Source organism: Python bivittatus, unplaced genomic scaffold (genome assembly GCF_059951505.1).
Source record: "Python bivittatus isolate LINGU-HERP-01145 unplaced genomic scaffold, Pbiv_v1 ctg000020_np1212, whole genome shotgun sequence".
NCBI classification, from domain to species: domain Eukaryota; kingdom Metazoa; phylum Chordata; class Lepidosauria; order Squamata; family Pythonidae; genus Python; species Python bivittatus.
Window position 1 is genome coordinate 44,151,971 of NW_028277030.1, and position 24,551 is coordinate 44,176,521.

At 38.0% G+C, this 24,551-nt stretch overlaps 1 protein-coding gene across 7 annotated transcripts in view; it reads right to left on the reverse strand.

Annotated features, from left to right (window-relative positions):
* Positions 1-24,551, reverse strand: part of COL12A1 (collagen type XII alpha 1 chain) — a 145,920-nt gene that overhangs the window by 60,887 nt on the left and 60,482 nt on the right. For 6 of the 7 annotated variants that reach the window (XM_007426960.3, XM_007426961.3, XM_007426962.3 and 3 more), the window contains 13 exons: positions 23,439-23,705; positions 20,279-20,471; positions 19,431-19,552; positions 15,531-15,680; positions 15,330-15,449; positions 13,974-14,138; positions 13,696-13,842; positions 10,736-10,878; positions 8,370-8,499; positions 4,356-4,501; positions 3,936-4,065; positions 2,814-2,953; positions 1,762-1,891 (listed from right to left, as the gene is read on the reverse strand). In XM_007426960.3, coding sequence (XP_007427022.2) covers positions 1,762-1,891; positions 2,814-2,953; positions 3,936-4,065; positions 4,356-4,501; positions 8,370-8,499; positions 10,736-10,878; positions 13,696-13,842; positions 13,974-14,138; positions 15,330-15,449; positions 15,531-15,680; positions 19,431-19,552; positions 20,279-20,471; positions 23,439-23,705 — 1,983 coding nt within the window. The remainder of the gene's footprint in view (positions 1-1,761; positions 1,892-2,813; positions 2,954-3,935; positions 4,066-4,355; positions 4,502-8,369; positions 8,500-10,735; positions 10,879-13,695; positions 13,843-13,973; positions 14,139-15,329; positions 15,450-15,530; positions 15,681-19,430; positions 19,553-20,278; positions 20,472-23,438; positions 23,706-24,551) is intronic. The other variant, XM_088137797.1, reaches the window with a different exon arrangement.

Here is a 24,551-nt window from a genome sequence, read left to right on the forward strand (position 1 = left end):
AATGCTCAGCCCAAAGAGACTGGGGCACTAAAGAGCTCTGACTTCACAAGCTCTGTAGCCAGGGTTCCCATGTGGTGACAAGAAGCACCAATATGGCCTCAGACACTTCCCAAACACCACCCAAGGTACCTATGCTACCCAACTTTCATTAAATATATTGAGAGAATATATACATATATATTAACCACAGCAACATGTTCTACCTGGGGCTACCCTTGAAAATGACTTGTAATCAGCAGTTACTAATGGAGAAGTGTAATTTCAACATAAGCAGACATACCGAAAGCTCTGTCTTATAGTGGTGTAAAACTAAAGTACACTGAAATATCATGCTTCTTATGGTTTGGAGCATACAACTTCATAGGAGGAGGGGGGCATTTGCCTAATCAGCCAAATCTGCCAGTTAACCCTAGCGATCAGTGGGTTGATAGATGTGGCAGCCAGATTGTACAAAACAAAAGCAAAAGAATGACAATTCCTTTTGTGGAATATATATATATATATATATTCCACTAAATATGGAAGGAAAAAAAATATGTATGTATGTATGTATGTATGTTGCAAACCCATATGCAGCCAAAAAAACCCCCAAAAAACAGCTGAACCATACAAAAAAGGTCCTGTCTGTGGGTGGTCATGGACAGTTATTAGGCCTGCAAAGATCCGTTAATGATGCGCTTCACTTGTGAGTGAGCTTTATGGAGCCGTGGCTTTTGAAAGGCTATAGCTGCTTCACAGCCCGTTATGATTTTTGTGTTGCTATCTGGATATACTGCATCTCAAGTAGATTCGTTCTTGATAAACACATCAGCCAAGCAACATATGAGCCTAGAAACAATGATACTCTAATGAACTGTGTTGAGATGTTTTGCAAGACATTGCTCTGCATGTACTGAGGACAATCTATGATCATGGGCTTTCCACTGCTCTGTTTACTAGCCTTTGTATACTTTGGATTTCTGACATTTATGATCTTTCATGATTTGTATTCTTGCTTTCCTGATGTTGCGTAGCTTGCCTATTTACTTTTTCCCCTATTCTTCCTGAGTCCTATATAAAATCCCCAACTATCATATCATGAATAATTGGTAAAATGTTATGTGCATTTGCTATTGCTCTATGAGTCTTCCATTTGAATGACCATTGATATGAACTGACAAATGAAAGAATGTTCCTTCTTAAAGATTAATGGCTTCAAGCTCTTCTTTGTAAAATCCCATCAATCAACCAAAGAGAAACTGAGCCAGAGACACACTTGGCCATGCAGTGCCATTCTGAAAGCTGTGTCCATCTGATAGACATTGCCTGATTCAATGGGCTCATTGACCTTATACAATACCTATGAATTCCGGCAACATGCTGGCTGCTGCCGATTTTAGTGCTAACTAGGGATGCTGTAGAGATAGGCACTGTTATTTATATTGTTCATATCCTTTTTATTTTCTCTGATTACTGAACCTCTTCTGCCTATAATGATGACTAATATGCTACCAGAATCTTGATCCGCTTGACTGAAACATTAGAAAAAATGACAGAAATCCAAACCCAATGTCCCAGCCTCTTGACAGAAATATCATCAAAGCACTGATACTCATACACAAAGTTACACAAATGCAACACACAACTCTAGCAATCTGTTTCAGCAAATAAAGCTACAGTATCCTAACCTATTTTCAGAATTACCATTTAAAAAACCACATTTCAAGCCACACACTTGCATGAGAATCTAAAAAAGCACATTAAGCAACAGTGTAGACTTACGAGTGGTGGCTTCTGCTGCTACCGGCACAGACAGCCCTTCATCATATTCTGTAATAAGTTCTACATTGTAGAGTGTTTTTGAAAAGAGATCAGGAAGAACTGTGCTGGTTTGAGATGGATCCACTTTCACCTGCATAAATAAAGAAGTCAGATTTCTTTCCTGACACTTATTTTTCCTATGCAGTAGAAAGTTCACAACAGCTATGTCTAATATATTAAAAAAATACCCCTGGATATAACTATGCAATAATATGTTTATTTTCAAACCAGCTACACCAAAACATGTTAAACTGGATATATTGTCTGGGATTTTTTTCAAACACCAAAAGAACAAAATTCTATACTTTTCCAACAAACAACTTAAAAATATATGGCACTTTCTTTATTCAATCTGTTTGAGAAGTGCAATGGTAGTCTGGTGTTTGTAGCTGTTCAAACTGGTGTTCTGATATCTGGCGTGAGCATCACATTCATTCAAATCCTGAGTTAACTCAGGCAGCTCCAAAGAGATGCCTCAGAATGTATTTCCATGTGTGATGATGTCATTATGCAAATGAGAAAAATTACATCATTTTCATCATGATATTATGTGAATACCATAAATCACAGCAGAATATGAATTGTTGCATTACAACCCCATTTCCATTGCATCAAGCTGTGGCAAATCAAGTTTTCACTGTGTTCTCTTTTTTTCCTCCCAGTTTATATTACATTGTTTTCTTAATGACTGAATCAGGATCAAAACAAATGCTTTTTTTAATACAGCCTACTTTTGCTTTTATGCTAATGCTCCCTTTTTTAAATTTTTTAAATTTTATTTTTTTGCTATGCAGGTTCATGTACCATCCATTAAGACCTCCCTTTTGCTTGTAATAATAACAGCCTGCTCATCATACAGTATAACCACAGTATCATTAAAGCCAAAGAAACTAAAATTGTTTGATCTTAACATTACAGATCATGGACTTTGGCTCCTATTTATTTTTTAACAATACTTATAAGATGATCCTGCTTTAATATTTTATTTAAGCTATTTTCACAAACAGATTTACCTCTTTTACATCATCTTCTTCAGCTGCTTTATATTTCACTATATAATTATGAACTTTGCCTGGAGCTTGATCCCAATTGACTCTCATGTTGTTGTGAGTGACATCTCTCAGCCTCAAGCGTTTTGCTCCGCTTAAAGGTACTGAAAAATAAACATAGTATTGCCCAAGTTCATAAATATCATTCCTATAAATAAATAAACAAATGAACATGTGGCCAACCTATCTTAACTTAATTTCATTATTAAATTAATAATACATCATTAATAAATTATTATTAATTTAATTTAAGAAACTGTTGCACAGAACTGCAGATGAAGACAAAGTTTTGAAGATAGTATTTTTTAAGGTGTATACAGATATTTCTTCCCTACTGTCACCATTCAAGTAGGTGAGGTTATGTATAATAAGGTCCCTCTTGCAATTCACTTTCAATTTTCTGGGGAAAACATTTCCCAAAAACTGTGCTATCCATGAAAAATACCTATATAAAACCCAGCTGTCCCTGGAAAAGGAATTCTGGTGATTAAGATTCAAGCCAAACCTTGATGCTTTCAAAATACTTCATATGTCAGTATTTTTTTTCAAGAAAAGTTACCTAACCCTTAGAAAGTGTTCAAGTTACCAAATAATGAACCACGCTGGCTGGAGTATCTGGGAAGTGCAATCCTACCAGAACAAAGGGACACTAGTACACTTGTAACTGCTTACAACTGGTAGCAACTATACTACCCCTTTCTCCCTACATGTTTAGAGCCCTACCTTTTCTCTGGAATTCATGGTACTTAAACATTCCAATATAGTAGATGTTATAATTCAATGAACCTCTTTTTAGTTGTATTACTGACAACCAACTCCATGGGACAACTGAAATCTAATACCTTTTTGTCAACATTTGGTTTTCCAGAAATATGGAGTAGACAGGTTATAGGTATACAGATATAAATGAAAAGGAATTTGGTAGCATTTTTTCAGACTAACAAGTTTTCTTAACAGGCGTAAGCTTTCATGAATGCCTTTGGTTTTTGGCTACCATGGACTAAAACAGCTCTCCTCCTACAGGATCTCATAAATCACATTACTAAGGCAACAGACAAAATATTTAAAAATTGGCATTATTCCTACATGTGACTTCCTGAGTAGTGAGTGGATCACTAATGAGGTCGCCAACAGTTGAATGAACCGTTAAAGTATACTCAGTATTTGGAATCAAATCAACCAGCTGTACATCATTCACCGACGCTCCAACCCGCATCTAGGAAAAAGTAAATAAAAAAATAAAGGAAAGAGGCAAAACTTCAAAACAAAAAACAAAAAACAAAATGTTCAGGTAAATGAATTTAAAAATGTTTTCTTAGAAAGCATTTACAATTTCCTGACTTTTGCCATGCTGTACGCCTGCTGACGCATTTGATTTTATACTGTAAGCCAAAATACGTCTCGCTGTTTGGGTTTATGGAAGCAAATCTAAGTGTCTTCCTTCCTTCTCTCTCTCTCTCTCTCTCTCTCTCTCTCTCTCTCTCTCTCTCTCAAACTAGTTGTTACCTCTTTTTCAGTTGCTGGTATTGTGGCATTGACTGGGTCATATAACAACACATAGCCAGTAGCTCCTTTGACAGGTTCCCACCGCACACGCATCGTGGTTGAAGTGACATCATAAGCATTCAAGGTTCTCACTGAAGGGATTGCCGCTGTAAAATCATAAATATTCACATCAGCTGCTCACATCTACTACATATTTATTTCCTCCTTCATCTCCCAAACATTGGTCATTTCACTTCTTTATGGTAGGATGGAGAACAGCCATTTAATGGGAGGTTGTTGGAGCTTTTAGTTACTGTACTAGGATAATGAAAGATTGCAAAATTGTGACCAACCAATTCAAACACAGCCTATCAGCCACACACACTGACCCATGCAGATTTTGCTATTTGCTAAGGTTTGTAAGAACAGGATAGATGTTAAGTAACTTGCAACTTCTAGTACAGAGATTATCAATTTTCTTGCCACCAGAGCAGCAGGGTTTTTTGTTTTTATTTTTTTAAAAAACTTCCAGTAGTCATGGTTCATGCCTGGTGGCATCATGCTGTTATTGGAATGTGCATGGCCAATTTTTTTAGCCCACCTTAGGACAGTTGGCAATGCTAAAAGCATCCATTTCATCCTGTAACCCTCAACCTTTCCAACAACAGAAAAAATAAAGGTTGAAATTATTGGTGTTCTTTACTCAAATGGTCTGGAAGCCACAGGGGGAAAAAAACAAATCCATGAGGGGAAGGGGAAGAATGGGTAGCTTCATGATGGCAGCAAGTAGAACTTGGATGACTCATCCAAGCCAGTGGCCCGTTTGCAGCTTGGTCGGTAACAAATTGGATAGGCCCTGACTAAAAGATGTAGCATTCCTTTGAGAAGACCTTATCAAATTGTTAGGAACAGTATCTTCCATGCCTGTTTAGGGATCAGGTTGGTAAATGTTGGTCAAAAAAACTATGAAGAGACAATTTTATTAGGTGATCACTTAATGTGTCTGATTCTTATCTTTTACTTAGTTTTTTCAAATCACTCTCCGTTCTATGGTCTGAGCACCAAATTACAGAATATTAGGGTCCCAATATTTTTCTTTTTAAATCCTGGACTCCTTTTCCCCAAGGCAATGAAGACAGGTTAGGAGGTTATCATTTTAAAAAAACGATGTGGCTGATTTACGATTTATGTATCTTCATTCATTCATTCAATTTATATGACCACTCAAAGTGCAATATATTTCTAGGCAGCTAACATCTGGTTAAACGCCACAAACAAACATTTCAAAGCAAAAAATGAATGCACATCACATCTGAGGCCACTCGCATGTCTACTTACCCTCCCCCCAACCCCCCGGAACACTGACTGGAACCGGCCTCAGGAAGGAGAACTACTGCGATCCTGTGCCCCATTCCCGACTCCCTGAACTGCTCCAGATGGATACCATGGTTGATGGTATCAAAAGCCACTGAGAGATCAAGAAGAGCCAGGATGGATGCACCACCACCATCCCAAACTTGCCAGAGATCATCCTCAAGTGCCATCTCAGTACTGTATCCAGGTCTGAAACCAGATTGAAAAGGTTCCAGATCATCTGCTTCCTTTGAAGCTGCAGCCCAACTACCTTCTTAAAAACTTTCCTTAAAAGAAAAGGTTAGAGACAGGACAAAATTTTCAATGCCACTGGGTCCAGCAATGGCTTCTTGAGGAGAAGAAAGACTACTGCCTTCTTATGTGGAAGGGGAATCACCTCCTCACTTAAAGATGAATTTACCACCACCTGAACCCAACAAGTTATCTCCCAGAATGCTTTGACCAATCAGGAGGGACTTGGATCTAACTACATAGATAGCTGCACTTACAGCCCCAAAGACCCTGTCCACTTCCTCAAGATCAGCAGGCTCAGACTCTTCCCAGATAATTTAGTGAGACTGTGCCTCTGTCAACTCCACAGGATCTAGACAGCCAGAATCCAGCTCAAAGAGGATCTGAGGAATTTTACCCAACAGATACCTCAAATAGTCTCACGGCAGCCCTGAAGATGCTCCTTTGGTCTTTCTCTACCCCAGAGGAACCAGGTCACATTGAACAGAGTTACTAGCTGACTATTTGCAGATATGATAAGAGCAGAGAAATAATTACATTTTGCTGGTCTGATCACCATAAGGTAATCTCAGTCTTATCTCTGTTCAGTCAGATACTCTCTTTCACTCTGTTTAATCTCCCAGACTTCATCTGAAAACCAGTGGGCTTCCTGGGGTCCCCAAGTAGTGAGATACTGCACAGGGACCATCATCGCCCCCCCCCATTCCAAGTGGTGAATAAGCCCTCAGTTGAATTGTGTATTAGAGCCTTGGGGCGGGGGGGGAAGCTTCCTCTGAAACCCAAAAGGATCCGTCAGGCACCTGGTGCAGAATGATTGAATGTGTCTTACCTCTCTTCAGTGGGAAGCAGCTGCAGAGAATTCCAAGGCAAATCAAAAAGTGAACTGACCATGACAAGGGACTGAGATTAACTCCCCCTACTTCCAGATGCCCTGAGACCAAAACCAGTTCTAACATGTGATGCTGTGTTGGGCCCTCAATGATCTGGTCAGGTCCATGGTGGCCATGAACTCCTAATCCACCTCTGACTCTGCACTCAGGGAAGGCAGATGAAAGTTCATAAGTCTGGGAAACTCCACTACCAACCTAGCCAGTGTCAAGCAGCTCCAACAGGGAAGCTGCTACATAGCCGGGAATCTGGTGCAGTAGCAGCAGTCCCATCCGATCCCCAGAACTCCACAAATGTGGTTTCACATCTGGTGATCACCCAGAGTCATCCCTCTAAAAGCCACCACAGTCTCCCAGATGACTACAGACACTCAATCAACCATGTCTTGGGGTGGCAGCTAGTGCAACACTTAAAACCCAGTGGGCAAATTTCTGAAAGAAACACTCCACCCCCTCCCTCTTATCCAGGTCTCTTTGGGACAGAACTCAGAGGGTCGCAATGCGAAATCAGTATAAGAAAACAAGATCCACCCTCTGTCTCCCACCATATCTCTCTCTGCCCATCACCGCCACAATGCTATGGCCTGTGTCTTTCCCCCAACAGACCATCTAACACTCAGATAACATAACACCCAAGCAGCTGGCTGATCTGGCTATCTGGGTCACTTCTGCCCTAGCACTCAGCAATCTAGTCCCAGTCTATCCCTCCATCTCTCACTCAGAGGGACAGCAGGCAGCTCTACCTCAGTCACTACCAGTTCAGCAACACCTCCCACCAAAATCTCCTCAGTCCATTCCCTTCCACAACCAATTTCCTCAGATGCCATAGTCAAAAATCAAAGGCGATATACTGCCAATAGATGAAACAAACAGCATACATTACTATTCCTCTGACTCCTGCCACTACATGTAGGAGAGCAGATGGCTGCTGCTCAGTATTACCACCTTCAGGATAGCCACAGAATTCAGGTTTGCCCTCCAGCATAACTACCAGCCCAATTCTGCTTTTTCTTACCACCAGCACCTGAGTGCCTGTGCACTCCAGGACACTGAGACCAGACTCCTCAGGTTACCACTAAGCAGAGGACACCACAGCTGGGATGTCAAACTCCACCGAACCTGCCATGCCACCAACCTCCCAGTTAGGAATTGCCACCAGCTCAACTGAATTTCCAACAGCTGATCGGCAGTGCCTCCAGCCTGGCACCGAGTGCTGCTGAACAGTTGATTGTTGATGTTGCTGGTTTGGCTACTCTGCTACCATCTCTCCAGTCAGGGTTGTCAGCCATCCAACTCCTGATCCACCACAGTTTGCTGAGCACAACAGAACAACAGCCAGACTGCAGATCAGAGAACATCCTAAGATCCTCCAGACCTTCCTCGACTCTGCACAACTTTTACATACCACCTTCAACATTCTTCACAACCCATCTCCTAATGTCAGTCATTGACCAAAAAAAAAACAACTTACATTTCTTTTTGATATTATCGGCATGTGTTAACAATTATTCAATATCTCAATTACTTTGGAATATTCACTTACATGTTGTTTCGGTCCCTTTTAATGGTTCACTATTAGTGCCTTCTACTACAGAAAATACATTCACAACATATTCTGTTTCAGGCTTGAGGCCAGTGAGAACAGTAGTAGTCTCCGAACGACTTACATAGACCTGAATAAAAATAAATAAAAGAAAACAATAGCAGATGTAATGGTACATATTTTACAAATATATGTAAAATATACATTGTTATTATCTTGATTCAGGAACTAAATAATTTAAAATAGAACTTAAGTGGTCCCTGTCATTCTGATAATAGTATATCTGATGCCAAAAGCTATAAAATATAAATTGTTTAGAGAAATAAGGCAAGTAACTCCTTAACCCCTTTAGGGTAAGTTTCACTGCATCATGGCTGAAAACTATCTGGAACATGCTATCTCAGAAGACAGGCAGAAAAGTATCAGAATGTACTACCAATACAGTATATAAATTGACTATCATCTCTCTAAAACAAGGATTTAAGGGGCTGTTTTGCATATATACTGTACTGAAAGACTAGCTAATTGTGGCCCCAGAAATAGGAATATGAATATACAGTATATGTACACACACACACACACACACATTTAGAAAATTGCAATATACAAAAGTATACTAATAATTATATATTATAAATGTATATACATTAGTAGGAAAGAGGGAGAGAGAATGTTTTAAATGCAGTAAAAGCTCTGTACTGTATGCTTGTCTTCAGCTACAGAGTTTTTTTCCTCCCATTGCTTTTTCCCTCCCCCTCCTCTCCCGGGGCCTCTTCTGATCATGTATATTATTTGCATGTGGTTCAAAAGGCCTCTGTTAATACTTCTAAGCCTTCAGGTCTGGATGTAATAGCATCCAGACAATTCTGGTAGGATGCAAATTGCCTAGTTGCCATATGGAAGGTATCATTTTTGTATAATCAATTCCAGCACTAGTCAGAGGACCAACTTAAGGACAACCCCATTATTGAAAAAATGAGTGTTAAATTAATGCCTATAACTAATCAATCCCTTCTGTTTAAGAGCAATCTCCCCTTGCTAAGATTGGACTGGTTAAGCGATGCACATGAGGACTCTCCTCCAAGGAAGACAGGAATGTTGTTATTAGTATTATGTTGCCAGAGAGGCCAGGGCCACAATTCCTAAAGTGGGTTTGATGTGTGAATTGGGAAGAGCGTAAGAGGAAAAAACTTTGCAGAACATCACAGTACAGGTAGTCCTTGGTTAACAATGGTAATTGGGACTGGAATTTCCATCACTAAGCAACGTGGTCATAAAGTGTGACGTCACGTGACCACATTGCTTAGTGACAGCAACCCTGGCACTCCTCATTGCCATCATTAAGCAAGGATTGCGAGTCATTAAGTGAGTCCCAAGTGGTTTTCAAGCAGGCCGGCAGGCAGGTAAGGCATGGTGTGAAGTGCAGCGCAAGCATGGCAGGACGAGGGGGTGCTGCTGCTGAGTAGGGGAGGGTTTGTGCGACTTATTGGAGCGACTTGCAACCTTCCCTGCCAGCTTCCCCATTAACTTTGCTTGTGGGAAGATGTCAGAAAAGGTCACAAATGGTGATCATGTGACCACAGACACTGCAACCACAACTGCAAGTGTGAGCAGGTTGCCAAGCGCCCAGTTCATGATCATATGACCACAGGGGTGCTGGGGCAGCCAGAATTTTGAGGACTGTTCATAAGAACCACTTGTTCAGCCCCATTTAACTTTGAACAGTTGCTGAATGAGTGGCCATTAAACAAGGACTACCTGTACCTCATTTTGCCCTCTAGGCCCCATGAATGGAGGGATTGGGATTTTTTAAAGAGGAGAAATGAGTACTTAAGTATCTTAAAACACAACTAAACACCACCCTGAGGGAAAAAAGGACAAAAGGTTTAGCTCTGGCCACTATAGGAATGCTCTAAAGACCACATGTAGCCTAAGATATGCATCTATGCTATAAAATATGGTGTATTTCTTCTTCTAGCACCCTATCCAGCACAGCAGCCCCAGTCATTCTGAACCACTATTAGTAAGATATTACTAATGCCTTTTTCTGTTTAATTTAGTACTATGTAATAATGATACATTTTGCTGAAGTGCTTTGAGGATATTTTAAGACTTACTTACCAGCTATCAATATATTTTACCATATATTTCAATTACAAACAATGAATCTGTTTCCACTGGAGTCTACTATTGTACTTAAGATGATATGAAAATGATATTTGTTGATTAACATGAAATGCACATATATGAACAGTAGTAAGTGACTGATGAACATCCTTTTATGAACCTATTCCAACATTTAGGAATCTAAACTAAGCAAAATAAATACAAAAAAGAAGAAATAAAATAGAGCCTCCAAATCTGACCTCCTGTGGTGTGCCTCCTTGGACAGGATAATATTCAACTTTGTATCTATCAACACTCTCAACAGGTGCAGTCCAAGACACTCGGAAAGAAACAGGTGTCACTTCAGAAGTAACTAGATTGGTTGCCGGCAGTGACAAATCACCTGTTGTGGGAATAAACAAATGGAATTTAGAGTTAGGAAGTCTTGTTTAGAAGACTTACCAAAGATGAATCACAATCAAAGTAATAAAATATGTCAAGAAGGTTTTCCTTAAGTGCATAAGAACACTCTTTCCTATAAAATGTTTATTATTTAAATATTAAAACCATTCACTTATTGAATGGAGCTGTATCTGATCCACATTCATAACAGAAGTTATAGGAAAACAAATTGCAAACAATGAGACAAAATAAAGATCTATTCTGCGTGTATGGAAAATATTTTAAAAACTACATTGATTTTAATGTTAACAATGTTATTAAATTCAATGTTAATAAATTAAATTCATATTTGATATAATTGCTTTAATGGCACCTTCATGCAAGTACTAACATTCAAACTGTGGCAATTACACAAGAGATTGTCACTGTGTAACTGAACTAAAAACTGCACTGAAAGGCTGCAAGCACTTATATGGATGTGTAATTACCACAAATACCATGCTGCAAGTTACATATTATTTTCTTACATATTCCTGGGCATAGGAATTGTTTTAACATTGACTTTACCCTTGGCTAACATAAGTACCCAACAGGCACTCATGAGTATCTATCCTGATGAGGAAGAATACTCCTTCCTGAGGACATGTTCTCGCATCAAAGAAGCCAGTGCAGGACAACTACTTCCAGCACTGAAAAAGTAGCATTAGAAACGTGGGTCTCATAGAAGGCATCAATACTGCACACACTCTCATCCCTTCCTCCTAGAAAGTGATATTTGTATGTTTGGAGGTATAGGCTATTGCATGGTATTTCTAACATTATTTGAAAAGTGCAGAAAGGACCCCTCCTGAAGTAGGAAACATTTTGGCCCAGCCTTCTTTGGAAAGAAGGTATGTCTACCAACAGAAACAGAATTAAGAGGCAGGATAAAATCCTGATAGAGACTGAAATATAGTAAAGGGATATCTATTTACATTTTATTGAGTTTAAATTTCCAGGGTCATATGAATAGCCTTCTAAGATACTAAAGGAAGTAGCTGAATCTTTATATATTATCTCTGAGAAATTCTGGAGAACAGGGAACATGCCAGATGACTGGTGGGAGATGCCTGGGTCATTGAAAGGAAAAAGGGTGGAAAGGTATGCATAGCATTACTTCTGGAATTCTTTCCAAACCCTTAATAGCAATGCTGTGAGTCACATGATCAGGAGGGAAGAGGCTAAAAATGGAAGAATGACCAACATGCCAAGCTCCCTTTAAGATGCATAAGGGGAATTTTTTTCTCCACAGCTCCCAGCCTGATCTAGTCCATCTTTGAACCTGATCTTTCTTCTGCTGACTTCTTCCCCCTACCACTACCACATAAAACATGGCCCCATTCTGTTCAGTTTTCAGTTTTATGATGCTGACAAATGAAAAGAGTCCTGATTTCCAATACATAATTTGTTTCCAACATTCTGTTGGAATGTTGGGCTGAAAGTCAGATCCAGGGACCTATCAAGCAATTGGTATGGGGCAGACACCTGAGGTGAACAGTTCCTAAAGAGAAGTATCTGTAAGAACCTTGAAAATAGTACAGTAATTATCAGAAGTCAAAATGGACTTCTCAAAAACTTTTTAAAAAAAATCAGATAACTTCCTTAGTAAATTATCACTTGACAAAGTATCCCAAGCTAGTTAAATATGGGCCAGATTGCATGAACATTAACATACATAGCTTGCTTGAACATTGTATTCAGACAATACTTATCAACAAATCCTCATCAAACGAGAGGGTGTTATCAAGTGGGGTGCCACAAGATTTGGACACTCTGCTTTCCAAGATTTTTATTAATGACTTGGAGGAGGAGATGGAGGGGACTCTTATACAATTTGCAAATGATACAAAATACAGGCAAGACAGTGAATACCCCAAAAATGGAAATAAAAATTAGTATTATTTTAATAGGGCAGAAAAACAGACTGAAAATAATACAATGAAATTTCACAGACACAAATGCCAATTTATTCATTTAGGAGAAAAACAACAACAACAAAGGCTACATTTCCTGACAGTGAGTGTGGTGTAGTGGTTAAGGCATTGAACTAGGACCAGAGAAATTCATGTTTAAGCCTATATCCCTATTCCTTAATCATGGAAATGTATTGGGTTGGTTTGCACCAATCATTCTATCTATGTATGCCACCTTGAGTTCCTGAAGGAAAGGCAGAATTTAAGACTAATAAATTAAAATAAATAAATATGAAATCAAGTCAGTGTACAGATATAGAATAGAGGCTACCTAGCCTGGAAGAATTGTAAGAAAAAAATGGAATCTACTGCTACAAACTCAATATGACTCAATATTGTGATCTAGCTGCAAAGCAGGTAAATATTATTTTAGGATGCTTCAACAATATCTAAATCACAAGGAGTAATAATTCCACTTTATTCTGTGCTGGTGAGAGCCTGCTTCAAAGAGGTGTCCAACTGAGGACACCACTCTTTGAGAAGATTTAGAGGTGGAAACTAACGCTGAGCATCACATCGACCTTAATAGCCTTAATCTTCCATTTCAACTCTATGATTCTAATGAGACAAGGCATACTAATAAAAATCGTTCTGTGATTGCACATTTTGTTTTGTGTTACTTCCCTAGATATATATGAAATACATATTGCATGCCAAGAGAAAAAAAAATGTGAAAAGAATTGCATTCCTATATACACCAGAGAAATGGATGTTCTGTTCAGAAGTGTTCAGACAACATTCCAAGAAAAATTAAGGAGACATCTTTTTTTCCTAAGAACAAAATAAAACTTGAAGGGGTAACATACCTGATCCTTTCACACTATTGCACAAATTATCAGTGAGGGTATCAACGATATTAACAAGAAGGTTAAAATCTTCAACGTTAAAAGCATGGGTGTCATCTGGATCACTTGCAATCTGCTTCAGTTCATTCACATCAGCATTTTTAATACCTTAAAAACCATGAGATAATGCATTTTAAGTAACTAGGTTTATTTGTTGATTGTTTTAAAACTCATCTAAAGATGTGCAGATTATATTCCAACCCCTTTCTATATAGATTGCCTCTTCACTTGATACTCACCCACAGCATAAAGCTCCACTCCCTGATCCTTCAAACTCTGTGATGGGTCATTTATGTCATCCTGTGACTTGCCATCAGTTATGAGGACACCAATTTTGCGAGCACCAGGCCTCAGGCCAGCTTCAGCCTTAAAACTGTTTTTCAAGATGAAGCTCAAAGCCATTCCTGAAATCACACATGGACACACATAAAATGAGGAACTCATTATTTACTGGCCTTTTTTTTTTCAGCTCAGAAGGTAAACCTCCAAAAAATATTATAGCCTAATTTACTAGCAGACACATCAGCTTCTTCCTGATCTATTTTGAAGCCTTTTATAATTTCTTCTCACTAGAACCATATTTCTACCCTCACGAGACTAAAGGTAGGATATCTGTCCCTGGCCCATTCACAACAGAAGAAGCAAAACCTCCAATGCAATTACCAAAGCCTCTTGCTCCTAGTTGGGAGGCGTTGTAGATTGAGATGGTCAGTGGATCTCTCACTCTCTTTATAGGATAGGAAATGTGGAGGCTGGAGTACCTAAGGCACTACACACCATTTTCAGGGACCCACATTTTTCTTCCTTATTCATATTACTTCTGACTTAATCATTCCTTTTGCAAAAAGGGTGCTGCTTGAGGAAATGAGATTACATCTGAAAATGTTTTAAGTTAGAAAAGCTGATATATTTTGACAATATGTATTCTGTAAGTTGGTCCTGTAGGCTGCTATATGCTGCTTTTTAGAACTGATAGCCATATTATAAACTTTAATTTTCTTTTACTGAGAAATCAGATCCTTCACTGATATTATTTCTGTATAATGTTTATATACAAATTGGCTCCTTGAGTAAAAATGGGGATCATATCTCACTTCTTCTATTACCCAGGCCATTTGTATTTGTTTTTCTAATGAAAGCTACCCCCAGAATCATCTAGAAAAGGCTGATGCCATTTACGAAATTAGGCTCAGCCTAAAAATAACTAACTGTGCCCTGCTGTTTGGATTTAGTCAGGTAGCTGAGGCTCCTCCTCAATTCCCTCATCAGTTTTTATGTTCATTACTACTTTTGTATTGTTCCTAGTCAGTGAAATTGGTATCTTCAATCAAATCATATTTACCATGCTTATAGAGATTATCACTCCTATTCTTTCCTTAGGAAGAATGGTACTTCTCTTGTTTCTATTACACTTCCATCGAAAATGCATTTAAGAGTTAGTTCTACAAGATATTTCAGTTTATCAATCTACATGCCTGATATAGAATATGTGTAACTTCTTGGTCCACCAGATAAATGATGCAGTAGTATTCTTCAGGATCATACAATTTTGTGAGTCATATTTTCCAGTATAAAATCAATAGCAAAAGGCCTACCTGTTAGTGTGTTGCCTCCCTTATACGGCAAATTGGCCACAGCCTCCAATAAACTGTCTTTGGTTGAATGGGCATTGAGGTTCCATTCTGTTCTTGGATCTCCGCTATACTGTGCAAGACCTGGGGAGAAAATGTAGTGCAATTACAAAATGTCTTCAAATAGCATTAACTCAAAATGTTCCAATTCACTTCAAAACTTACCAATCTGCACTTTGTCTGGACCAATATCAAATACTTCAACAATGCGAGCAATGAAGCTCCGGATTGTTTTAAAATTCGTTCGACCGATGCTCCAGGAACCATCCACCAGCAATACAATATCTGCCTCTGTCCTGGTTTTACATTCTAGGCCTATTACAGCGATCAGAATAAATCTGAGTTAGTTACAAGCAACTTTATTCTCCAGTCCTATCCTAGAATAGACATAATGAGGATTTTAATTAACTGAAGTTCTTCTATGTACTTTGAAGTCTATGATCATTTCTTTTTCTTACTAACAATGAAAAAAGATGTCTGAGGTTACATGAATTAGTTTAAAAATATTTAATAGTTTAAAAATATTATTGTCATAAGTATTCTGATTAGACTGGATGTAAATACAGTTAGAATCAATTTCATAATAGAATTATGAACCCTAGACTTAAGTAAACCTAAGTAAGCAAGCAGTGATTACTTCTGTATATTCATCAGTTAAAATCAAGAATGTTTACTGTCTAAATGATAGCTGTTAAGCAACTATCTGGAGAGATCAATATATATGCATAATACAGCACATTATCAGCTATATATGTTAATTAATGCAGATGGTGCAGATATTTGCACATTTAAATTACAAGAGGAAGCACAACACAAATAAGATAACAGAAACAAACACATAAAAGAATAGAAGTGACAAAAACAGACATTTATAAAAGTATTAAATGCTTAGAAAGAAAACAATGCTAGGAATTTTCAGTGCGTGGGAATAAAAATAAGAATTCATTTTCTATATGTTGGAAATGACAGTGCATTTATTGCAAAGCAAAAACAACATATGTATTTAAACAATCCTTTCAACATTGTAATTTTTAAAATATATTCTTCCTCCTTTGTGCTCTGAAGATCATGTTATCAGCTGCAAACATTCTGGCTTCATGCCACCACAGCTTCTGGTCTTTACATGGAAGGAATCCCACTGAGTAAAATCAAGCACACTCATCAGAGTTAAGATGGTTTCATCTATGTTTCACATCATTGCTTGAATACTTCAGATTTATGAGAACAGCTAATTCCAGGTACCTGAAGATTTAAAAGCATGACTTTCTTCTTCATAAAACAACAGATTCTGATCTTTAATCAATACAAATGTAAATCAGGTTTACAAATTATGCATTTTCTAACCCTGGACCACAATCAAAAAGCGGTATCTCTATCCCATGGCACTCCACGTGTTAATGCCATGGGAGTGATATTGGGAATGGAGGATACTAGAATCAGTGCTGAAATGGCAGACCAAAATAGCCCCAAAATATATGCAGAATTATGCACGCAAACAGACTTTCCTTAATTTGGAAGGTTTCCCGAATGGAAAAATCAATGCTACCACTTACTATAGAGATTTCTACTTTTCCATTTGAGAATTCTGGCAGATAAACTCGATGGTTTTACATAAAGGTAGCACACTTTACAATACTGTTGTATGTGGATTCTTACTATCACAATGTTTCTATAAAAGCTGTTACTTTACTATATTTATTAAAAAGAAAATAGAAAAAATTCTTAGGGCAAGGACATACTGTACTTCACAGGAATGAACAAAAATTGCAGTAATCAAAATATAAAATATGGCTAGTCAAAATGAAGCACTTTTAATGTTCCGCTTATTTCAAGCATTTGCTTAAATGAACCTCTACGACAACATGGATGCTTCCAGAATCCCTATTCTAAAAATGAACATATAATAGTATCTAAATCTAATGTTGGATTTCAGGAATGAGTTAGGGACTCTGCTGATGTACTATTCACCTAGTGGTCCAGCAGCATCTTAATCTGAGTTTCAGGGCTGGTGTTGGAGTCCCCTAGGTTATTAGCACCTGGGGACTTCAATCTTCATGCCCTTGGCATGGGGTCAGGAGTACTTCAGGAAGTCCTGGCTTCTATGACATCCATTGGCTTGTCCCAACTGATTTCAGGTCTGACCCATGTAAGAGGACACATGCTGAATATGGTTTTCACCTTAGACATTCTGAAGCATGTCCTGAAAATAGAGGAGACAGTCCTTTGTCATGGTCAGATCTTCCTGGTCACCCTGAGGCTAATCACTACAACTGACCTCTGAAGAGCAATGGATTGGTTAGAATGATCCACCCAGATACCTTACGGATCTGGCGTAACTCATTCAGGCCTATACAGTTGTGGATGGGAGATGTTACCGAGACCCCTTACTCAATATCTGGAGGCTGTAAGAGTCTGGATAGAACAAGATGAACTGGGGCTGCTCTTGAGGATTACCTGGAAACTTCAACTGATACAAAATTCATACATGGTAATGGATACGAGTCAATTCAACAAGTTGATACCTTTTTGTGGGTGTTGCACTCATTCCCAATAGATTTACAAGTACAATTCAGGATTCTGGTTTCGACCTATAAAGCCTTGCAGGACAAGGGTGCAGGATATCTATGTCTTCTCCAAGTCGACTCTGACCAGCCTGCCTGCTCTGTTCAAGAGGGGATGTTCTGTATTCCTTCAGTTCAGGAGATGAAGGGAGCAGAAGGGCCAGGAGCAATGCTTCTGCTAATTAATGCTAATGCTGCCAAAACCCTCTGGAATATGCTTCCCCTGTGACCAGCTAACTTTCACTTCAGTCAACATTTCAAAAGCATGAAAAAATGGCTTTTGTGACATACTTACACCTTTCTACCAAACAACAGTGGGCTATTTTAAATTTTATTGATATTTTTAGAGAAATTATGATGTTTACAGTTTTTATTATTTAACCTGTAAACCATCTAGAAATGTGTAGTTGCATAGAAATATTGGAAACAAACAAATAAATGTTCTGATACAATCAATCGTTTGCTAGGCTTGTATCCAAACTGTCTTTTTCAAGGGAAGAAGCTTTTTATCAGCATAATATGTCCTTATTTCCCTAAGAGGTTACCTAGGGAACCTAATAAAAATATATTTGGTCCATATTATTTTATGTCCTCCAATGTTGTAAACAATAATTCAGTAGTGCTTATTTCCTACCAAGTGGGTTTCTTCAAGCACTTAATTGTTAGTTTAAGCCTGGATCCAAGGAAGTACACAACTTGTTCCAGGACCTAACATTTGTTTTGGACTTGCATTTCTTAAAAGTGTGTGTGTGTATGTGTATGTGTGTGTGTATCCATAAAGACAAACACACACTTGCCATATATGACAACCACTTAAAAATTCAGTAACCATTCAAAAGCAATTTTTAAATGACATATGAAATCTACCACTCAATTGGAAAAAGAAAAAAATAGATGTACTAAAGTTTCTGATGTTTCTACATTAGCTATTTGTATACTGCTGATTTTTATTTCTAAATCCAGATATGGTTTTTCAATTTTAATAAGCACACTTATTAAGGAGCTGCACCAAAATTTGAACTTTCAGTGCAGCTCTTTTAAAGAGAATAATATATTTCAAACTCCTTGCTGGAGACAGTATAGTATTTTTTTAGTTCCTCCAAAGAAACGTATGTGGTGTCAATATGGAATTCTTACTTATTCCAGATGCTGCAACTATAGCTATGGGAATTAGATCACTTGGAATACAGTTATAAAGAAGGATGCAATTGACAACGTATGAATAACTGATAGGTTTACAGTATGTAGCTTGTAAAGTTCATGTAAAATTAGCTATCTGTATGAAAGAGAAACTTTTAATAAAGATGGATACCTAATGGATAACCCTCAAAATGATTTAAAAATCAAGGAGCATCCTCATAAAACACAGACCCTTTGTTGTAAAATTCCTGAGAATCAAAAAATGATAGCAGTTAATTGTGTTGAAATACTTTTCAAATGCAATATACTCAAATGTCCTGCTAAAAGCACCATGCACTGTTTTCCTCATTAAAATTATATTTACCTGTAGGTAATAATGGCACAACTGGAATATCTGCAAGTGTTGTCTTTTCTTCTCCAATCAGAGGCATACTTTCACCTCCTTCAAACATTCCGAATACATTGACTTTATAAGAAGTGTCTGCCCTGCATGATCAAAACATATACATGTACTGTATACATTAAAGCAAAATGGTTTATGCAGATTATTTCACTCTGTTTTTATCCAAGCATGTTTAGAAGTTTAGAACAACATATATACCTAACCCTACCCCCCCCCCCCCGACACACACACTTTATCTCCCATAAAATATGGTTAGGCTAGGAAAGAGGGACTCAACTAGTTGAGGAAATCTGGGGTCTGAATAGGGATTTGAATCTGAGTTTCTTTATTCCTAGTCCAGATGCTCAAACCATTATACCATAACAGGTCTTCCTCAAATTAACTTTTAAAGAATAAGAGGGAATAAGTGGTAGGTCTTCTTATACTTCTGAACTTGTATGGGATGACTATATTGCAGCACATTACAGCCCATTATAGTTCAATAGGATAGTATTATATTTCAATTGTTCTAATAGGACAATTATATTCTAGCCATCCTATTAAACATGTATATCATCCAGCAAAAAGGTTCAGAGTCCTAAGACTCATTCTCATCTTTCCAGAAGCCTTCTAGTGAAACTCTCAAGTATTTCACTGAATGATTTCAAGCCTGCAGTTCTGCCTTCAGTGACTAAGGTAGCTTACAAAATAGCTGTTTAAAAAAATCAGATTGGTAACATTAAGGTGGGAATGGATTTCAATAAATATTGCTTACATTTTTCTCCATAACAAGAAAATATTGAAAAAGAAGAAAGTTATGATCAGCATACCTGAGCTCCTCCAATACAACTGTATTGTCATATGGCCCAACTACTAATTCTCCAAGATGTCTGTTTTCTCCAGTTGGATGGAAAGTTACTTTGTACCCCTTAACTTCCCCAGGGGCTGGCTCCCAGGTTACACGGAAACTTGACTTTGTAGAATCTGAAGTCTGCAGATTTTTGGGAGGTTTAAATGGAGAAGCTGCAAAAGTCAAACAATACTCATTGAATCACATGTGTGCTGTATCCACTGGATAAATGCTTCAGGGGCACTATATGTATCCCGTGAAACAAACAGCAGCTTTGAAATTTTACTGCGTCAGATCCAATACCGTACAAAAACATGTTTGCTTATGTTATGGTATTCACTTCTTTTCCTTTCAGGGCCTCAAAATCTCTTAAGTCAATTTTCTGAAGTAGAATTTTAAAGCATGCAAAGAAAGCTGGAGAGGAAGGGGAGTTGCCCCTATCTTGTCTTACAGATAAAAGCAATTTCATCAATGAAGTAACTTAACTGAATCCATACATCCAGAAAAAATTCTCTAGTTATTCCCAGATACTTTATAGATAATTTATTATTTCTGCTGCTGCCTTTAAAGATGTAGTAGCCATTTTCCAAAAACAATAACACAAATTTAAAAAAGAAGCAATTTCAAAACAAGTATGGAAACCTAGCTACTTAACAATTGAATGGTCATTTGATGACAAATAGTTGAATCAGTATTTACTACCAGCTTGCTTGTCTTCATGAAGGCTCACTGGAACAAAGCTTTTTTTTGCCCACATTACAAATATTAAATTAAGACAGCAAAACATGAGCAACTGTATATGCTAATTAATGTTGTTTCAAATGGACTAAGATCTAAATTTATTTTTCAAATTTATACAGAAATGCACATCTCTGTGTGTATATGTGTGTTTGTGTTTGTGCCTGGAAACAGGATGACACCTCATACCTCTGATGAAATGTGCTATAATTCAATAAGGTTATGCCTTAAATTTATTTCTGAGGTACCAAAAATCTTGTATGGATTGTCACTTTAGAAGCAATTAATTATTCCCAGATTACAACAGCAAATCTTTAGGACACTTTAAGGTTGGTCAATACTAACTTTGCATAAGCAACAAGCAGCGCAGCAAATAAAGATTAAAAGGCATTGGAGGTAAGGTACAAAATAAGCAAGCATTAAGTTCCTTCTTAAGTCAATTGTTGTTTCTGTTTCAACACTATCCCTTATGTGCATGGTTTTTTGCTAAAAAGGCAGTCATTCAATCTCAGAAAGCAAAAGCCAAGGATTTTGGTAAGGGATGAAACAGAAACATTATTGCCTTTTAAACTCCCGAGCAGAAAGTGCTTTCAGGTGCCAAGGACTATATTTAGGATCTTAGGGAAGAAGAGAATAACCACAGATTGCTCAGAATATAACTCCAAGATCCTATCAAATTTCTGTTCTTATACAGAATCAGCCTGAAAATACTTCTTGTAATCTCTTCTAACTACAGCCTCTGAGGCAACAATGAGAACTCCACATAAGAAGTCCCAAGAGCACCAGATAGTAAGACTAATTGTAAGAGATTGTAGGAGCTGAAGTCCAGCAACAACTAATAGACCAAAAGTTCTCTAACTCTTCTCTGAAGGATCAGCATCAGATTTAGTACATTGTTCTATAAGAGATCTTGTACTGGACTTCTATCCATAGATTATACTTCAATTCAAATACATGAGAAAACTTGAGATTCTCATATTTTCTCTTGTTTTCCTGGTAATCAAGACAAGTTGCAAATTAAATTAATTATGTCACAGTCTTAGAACGGGGCTATCAGATCTAGGCTGCAAATATCTGGAATGCTAAACGACAGCCACAATACAGAAAGCTCTCATTTTTTGCCGCCTTCTAATGGTCATTTGAATTTCTGCAGACAAGATCTAGTAGCCCTACTTTAGAAGTAATTTACTGAGCCACTTAAAAATCTTTTTGGTTAGTTACTCATTTCTTTTACACAGTTCCTAACAGTGCCAGTTCATGGGGATATGGTGCTCCTAGGCCACATTGACTGATGGCACCACCTCCCACCAATGCAAAGTTTTGCTTTTTTTAGAATTATTTAGAAGAAGGAGTGGCATCAGTGCCCCCTAAGCTTTGGCACCCTAAAGCCAGCCCTGGGTCCTAGTTATAGATTTTGCACTATCATTCCTTAATTTATAAGTCTGGAATAGTGGGATTTCCCTTTCCAGTGATAGAGAAATATTTCCCCCTTAACTCTAGAGATGTATTAAATGCTGGTTAACAGTAGAATCTGCTCAAAAGGTTCTTCTTCCATGCACAAAGCCTATGCCAATTATTCAAACTATCCTTCAGGATCTATTTCTCAAACCCACAAAGTAGCCACTGCCCATATATTTTCCTAGCATTTCTGGTAGAAGCATCTTCCAGCATGCGCAAAAGACTACAGGAAGGCCTTAACACAGCCATGTAAGCCTATGAGTGCCTGTGACTGCTTCCCAGTTTTGATGAACGGATGTACTGTGCAAGCCTAACATACCCATCTTTTCTAGGTGAGGCATGGAATCAAACACCCTTCTGAAATTAAGCCCATGTATAGTATACTACTGAAATTCCATATAAACAGCAGAAAATCCAAGAAACTAAGTGCCCCATCAGCAGCAACAGCAGCTTCCAACATTATGTGACTGCTCAGCTAATGTGAAATAAGATGGGCAGAAAGAGCACACTGAAAAAAAAGACACAAGGCTGATTCAGAATTTGGGCCAGAAAGATTCCTTATTACTGCCTCATTTGCTGTGTATTATTGTGTACCATCTTCTCTAGTCCTCCATCCTACCAACTATGATTAACTGAAGATTAACCCAAGGATCAGTATAGTCCTTGAATTGCTTGCAAGGACAGACGATTTATACTGCATCTGTGAAGGCCAACTCTAGCACAACCTAGATAGGAGAAATGGCAGCATTTCCAGGCAGCTGGTAGGTAGGGCACATATTTAACAGCAGCTTAAATAATAAATGAGCTTTTAAAAATAAACATGCATTTAAAATAACATATTGCAATCTCTTAAACTAGGAACTTTTAGACATGTTGTAAACTTACATATTTTGGCTACAGTAATCTAGCATACACACATATATAATTTTTTTAAAAATCTGCACCTGTTGTTCCTTCGCCTTTTCTGTGTTTTCCTTCACCAGTTTTATACATAGGAATGACCGTAATGTCATAAGTAGTTAGAGGCTGGAGACGTTTCAGTACTGTGCTGGTGCTGGTGGGAGGCACTTTTGCAACTATTTGTCTTCCTCCTCTACGGGGTCGGTAAACCACACGATAGTTGGCAACTTTTCCAGGTGCTGGTTGCCAAGTGACTCTCATTGTGGTCTCTTTCTCATCATCTACTGTAATGGTCCTTGTATCAGGTGACGCTTTGAAGTGTTAAATGAAAAATTTAAAAATGTTATTGGGTTTTTCAAAACTTCATTTATTCTATAAAGGATTGCACCAAATTGTCTACAAAGTAACTCAAGACTACAGTTACACCATTCTGTATACATGACCTGCTTCCTGCATGTCCAAGGAAAACACACACACACAATAAATGTGAGGGGAGATAAATGTATTCAGAAAGCACCGCCAAGTTTAAGGAGGTCCACAATTCTTCCGGGATTTGTATTTACTGAATTTGAAGCCATCCACCAAGCAATGTCTTCCACAGTATTTTGAAGATGGATCCCTCATATCTATAACATTTCAATGTTTCTTCACATTTGTACTTGGTTTTCCCTTCCCCCCCAAAAAGCCCTTCTCTGCTTCTCATGATTATAACTTTTTAAAAGGTAAATAAGAACATGATATGCAAGATTACTTCTCTCCAACATCTTGACCCAACACTTTCCATTTACACAGAATATGTTGTTTTACTCTTCTTTTATTCCACACAGAACACCATTTCCTGTTTCCTGGTTTCAGAGCAGTAAAAGAATCGGTACTAGGTGCCACTGTTAATTACCTCAGCACTGCTAGACCAGTCAGCTTTCCTGATGGGACCATCAAACATCAAAGGCATGCACAAACCTGAACTTTCCAGCCCTGAACATCTGGAAAGTCATGAATAGAAATAACAGGAACTAGTGATCAGAATATAAGAGCAGAAGGGGGATAGTTCTACCTGCCAAATCTCAATTTCCTAACTTCAGTATGCTGTTCAAGCACACCCACACATAAACATACACAGGCATTTCTCCAAAATACTGCAATCCTGTCTCATCAGT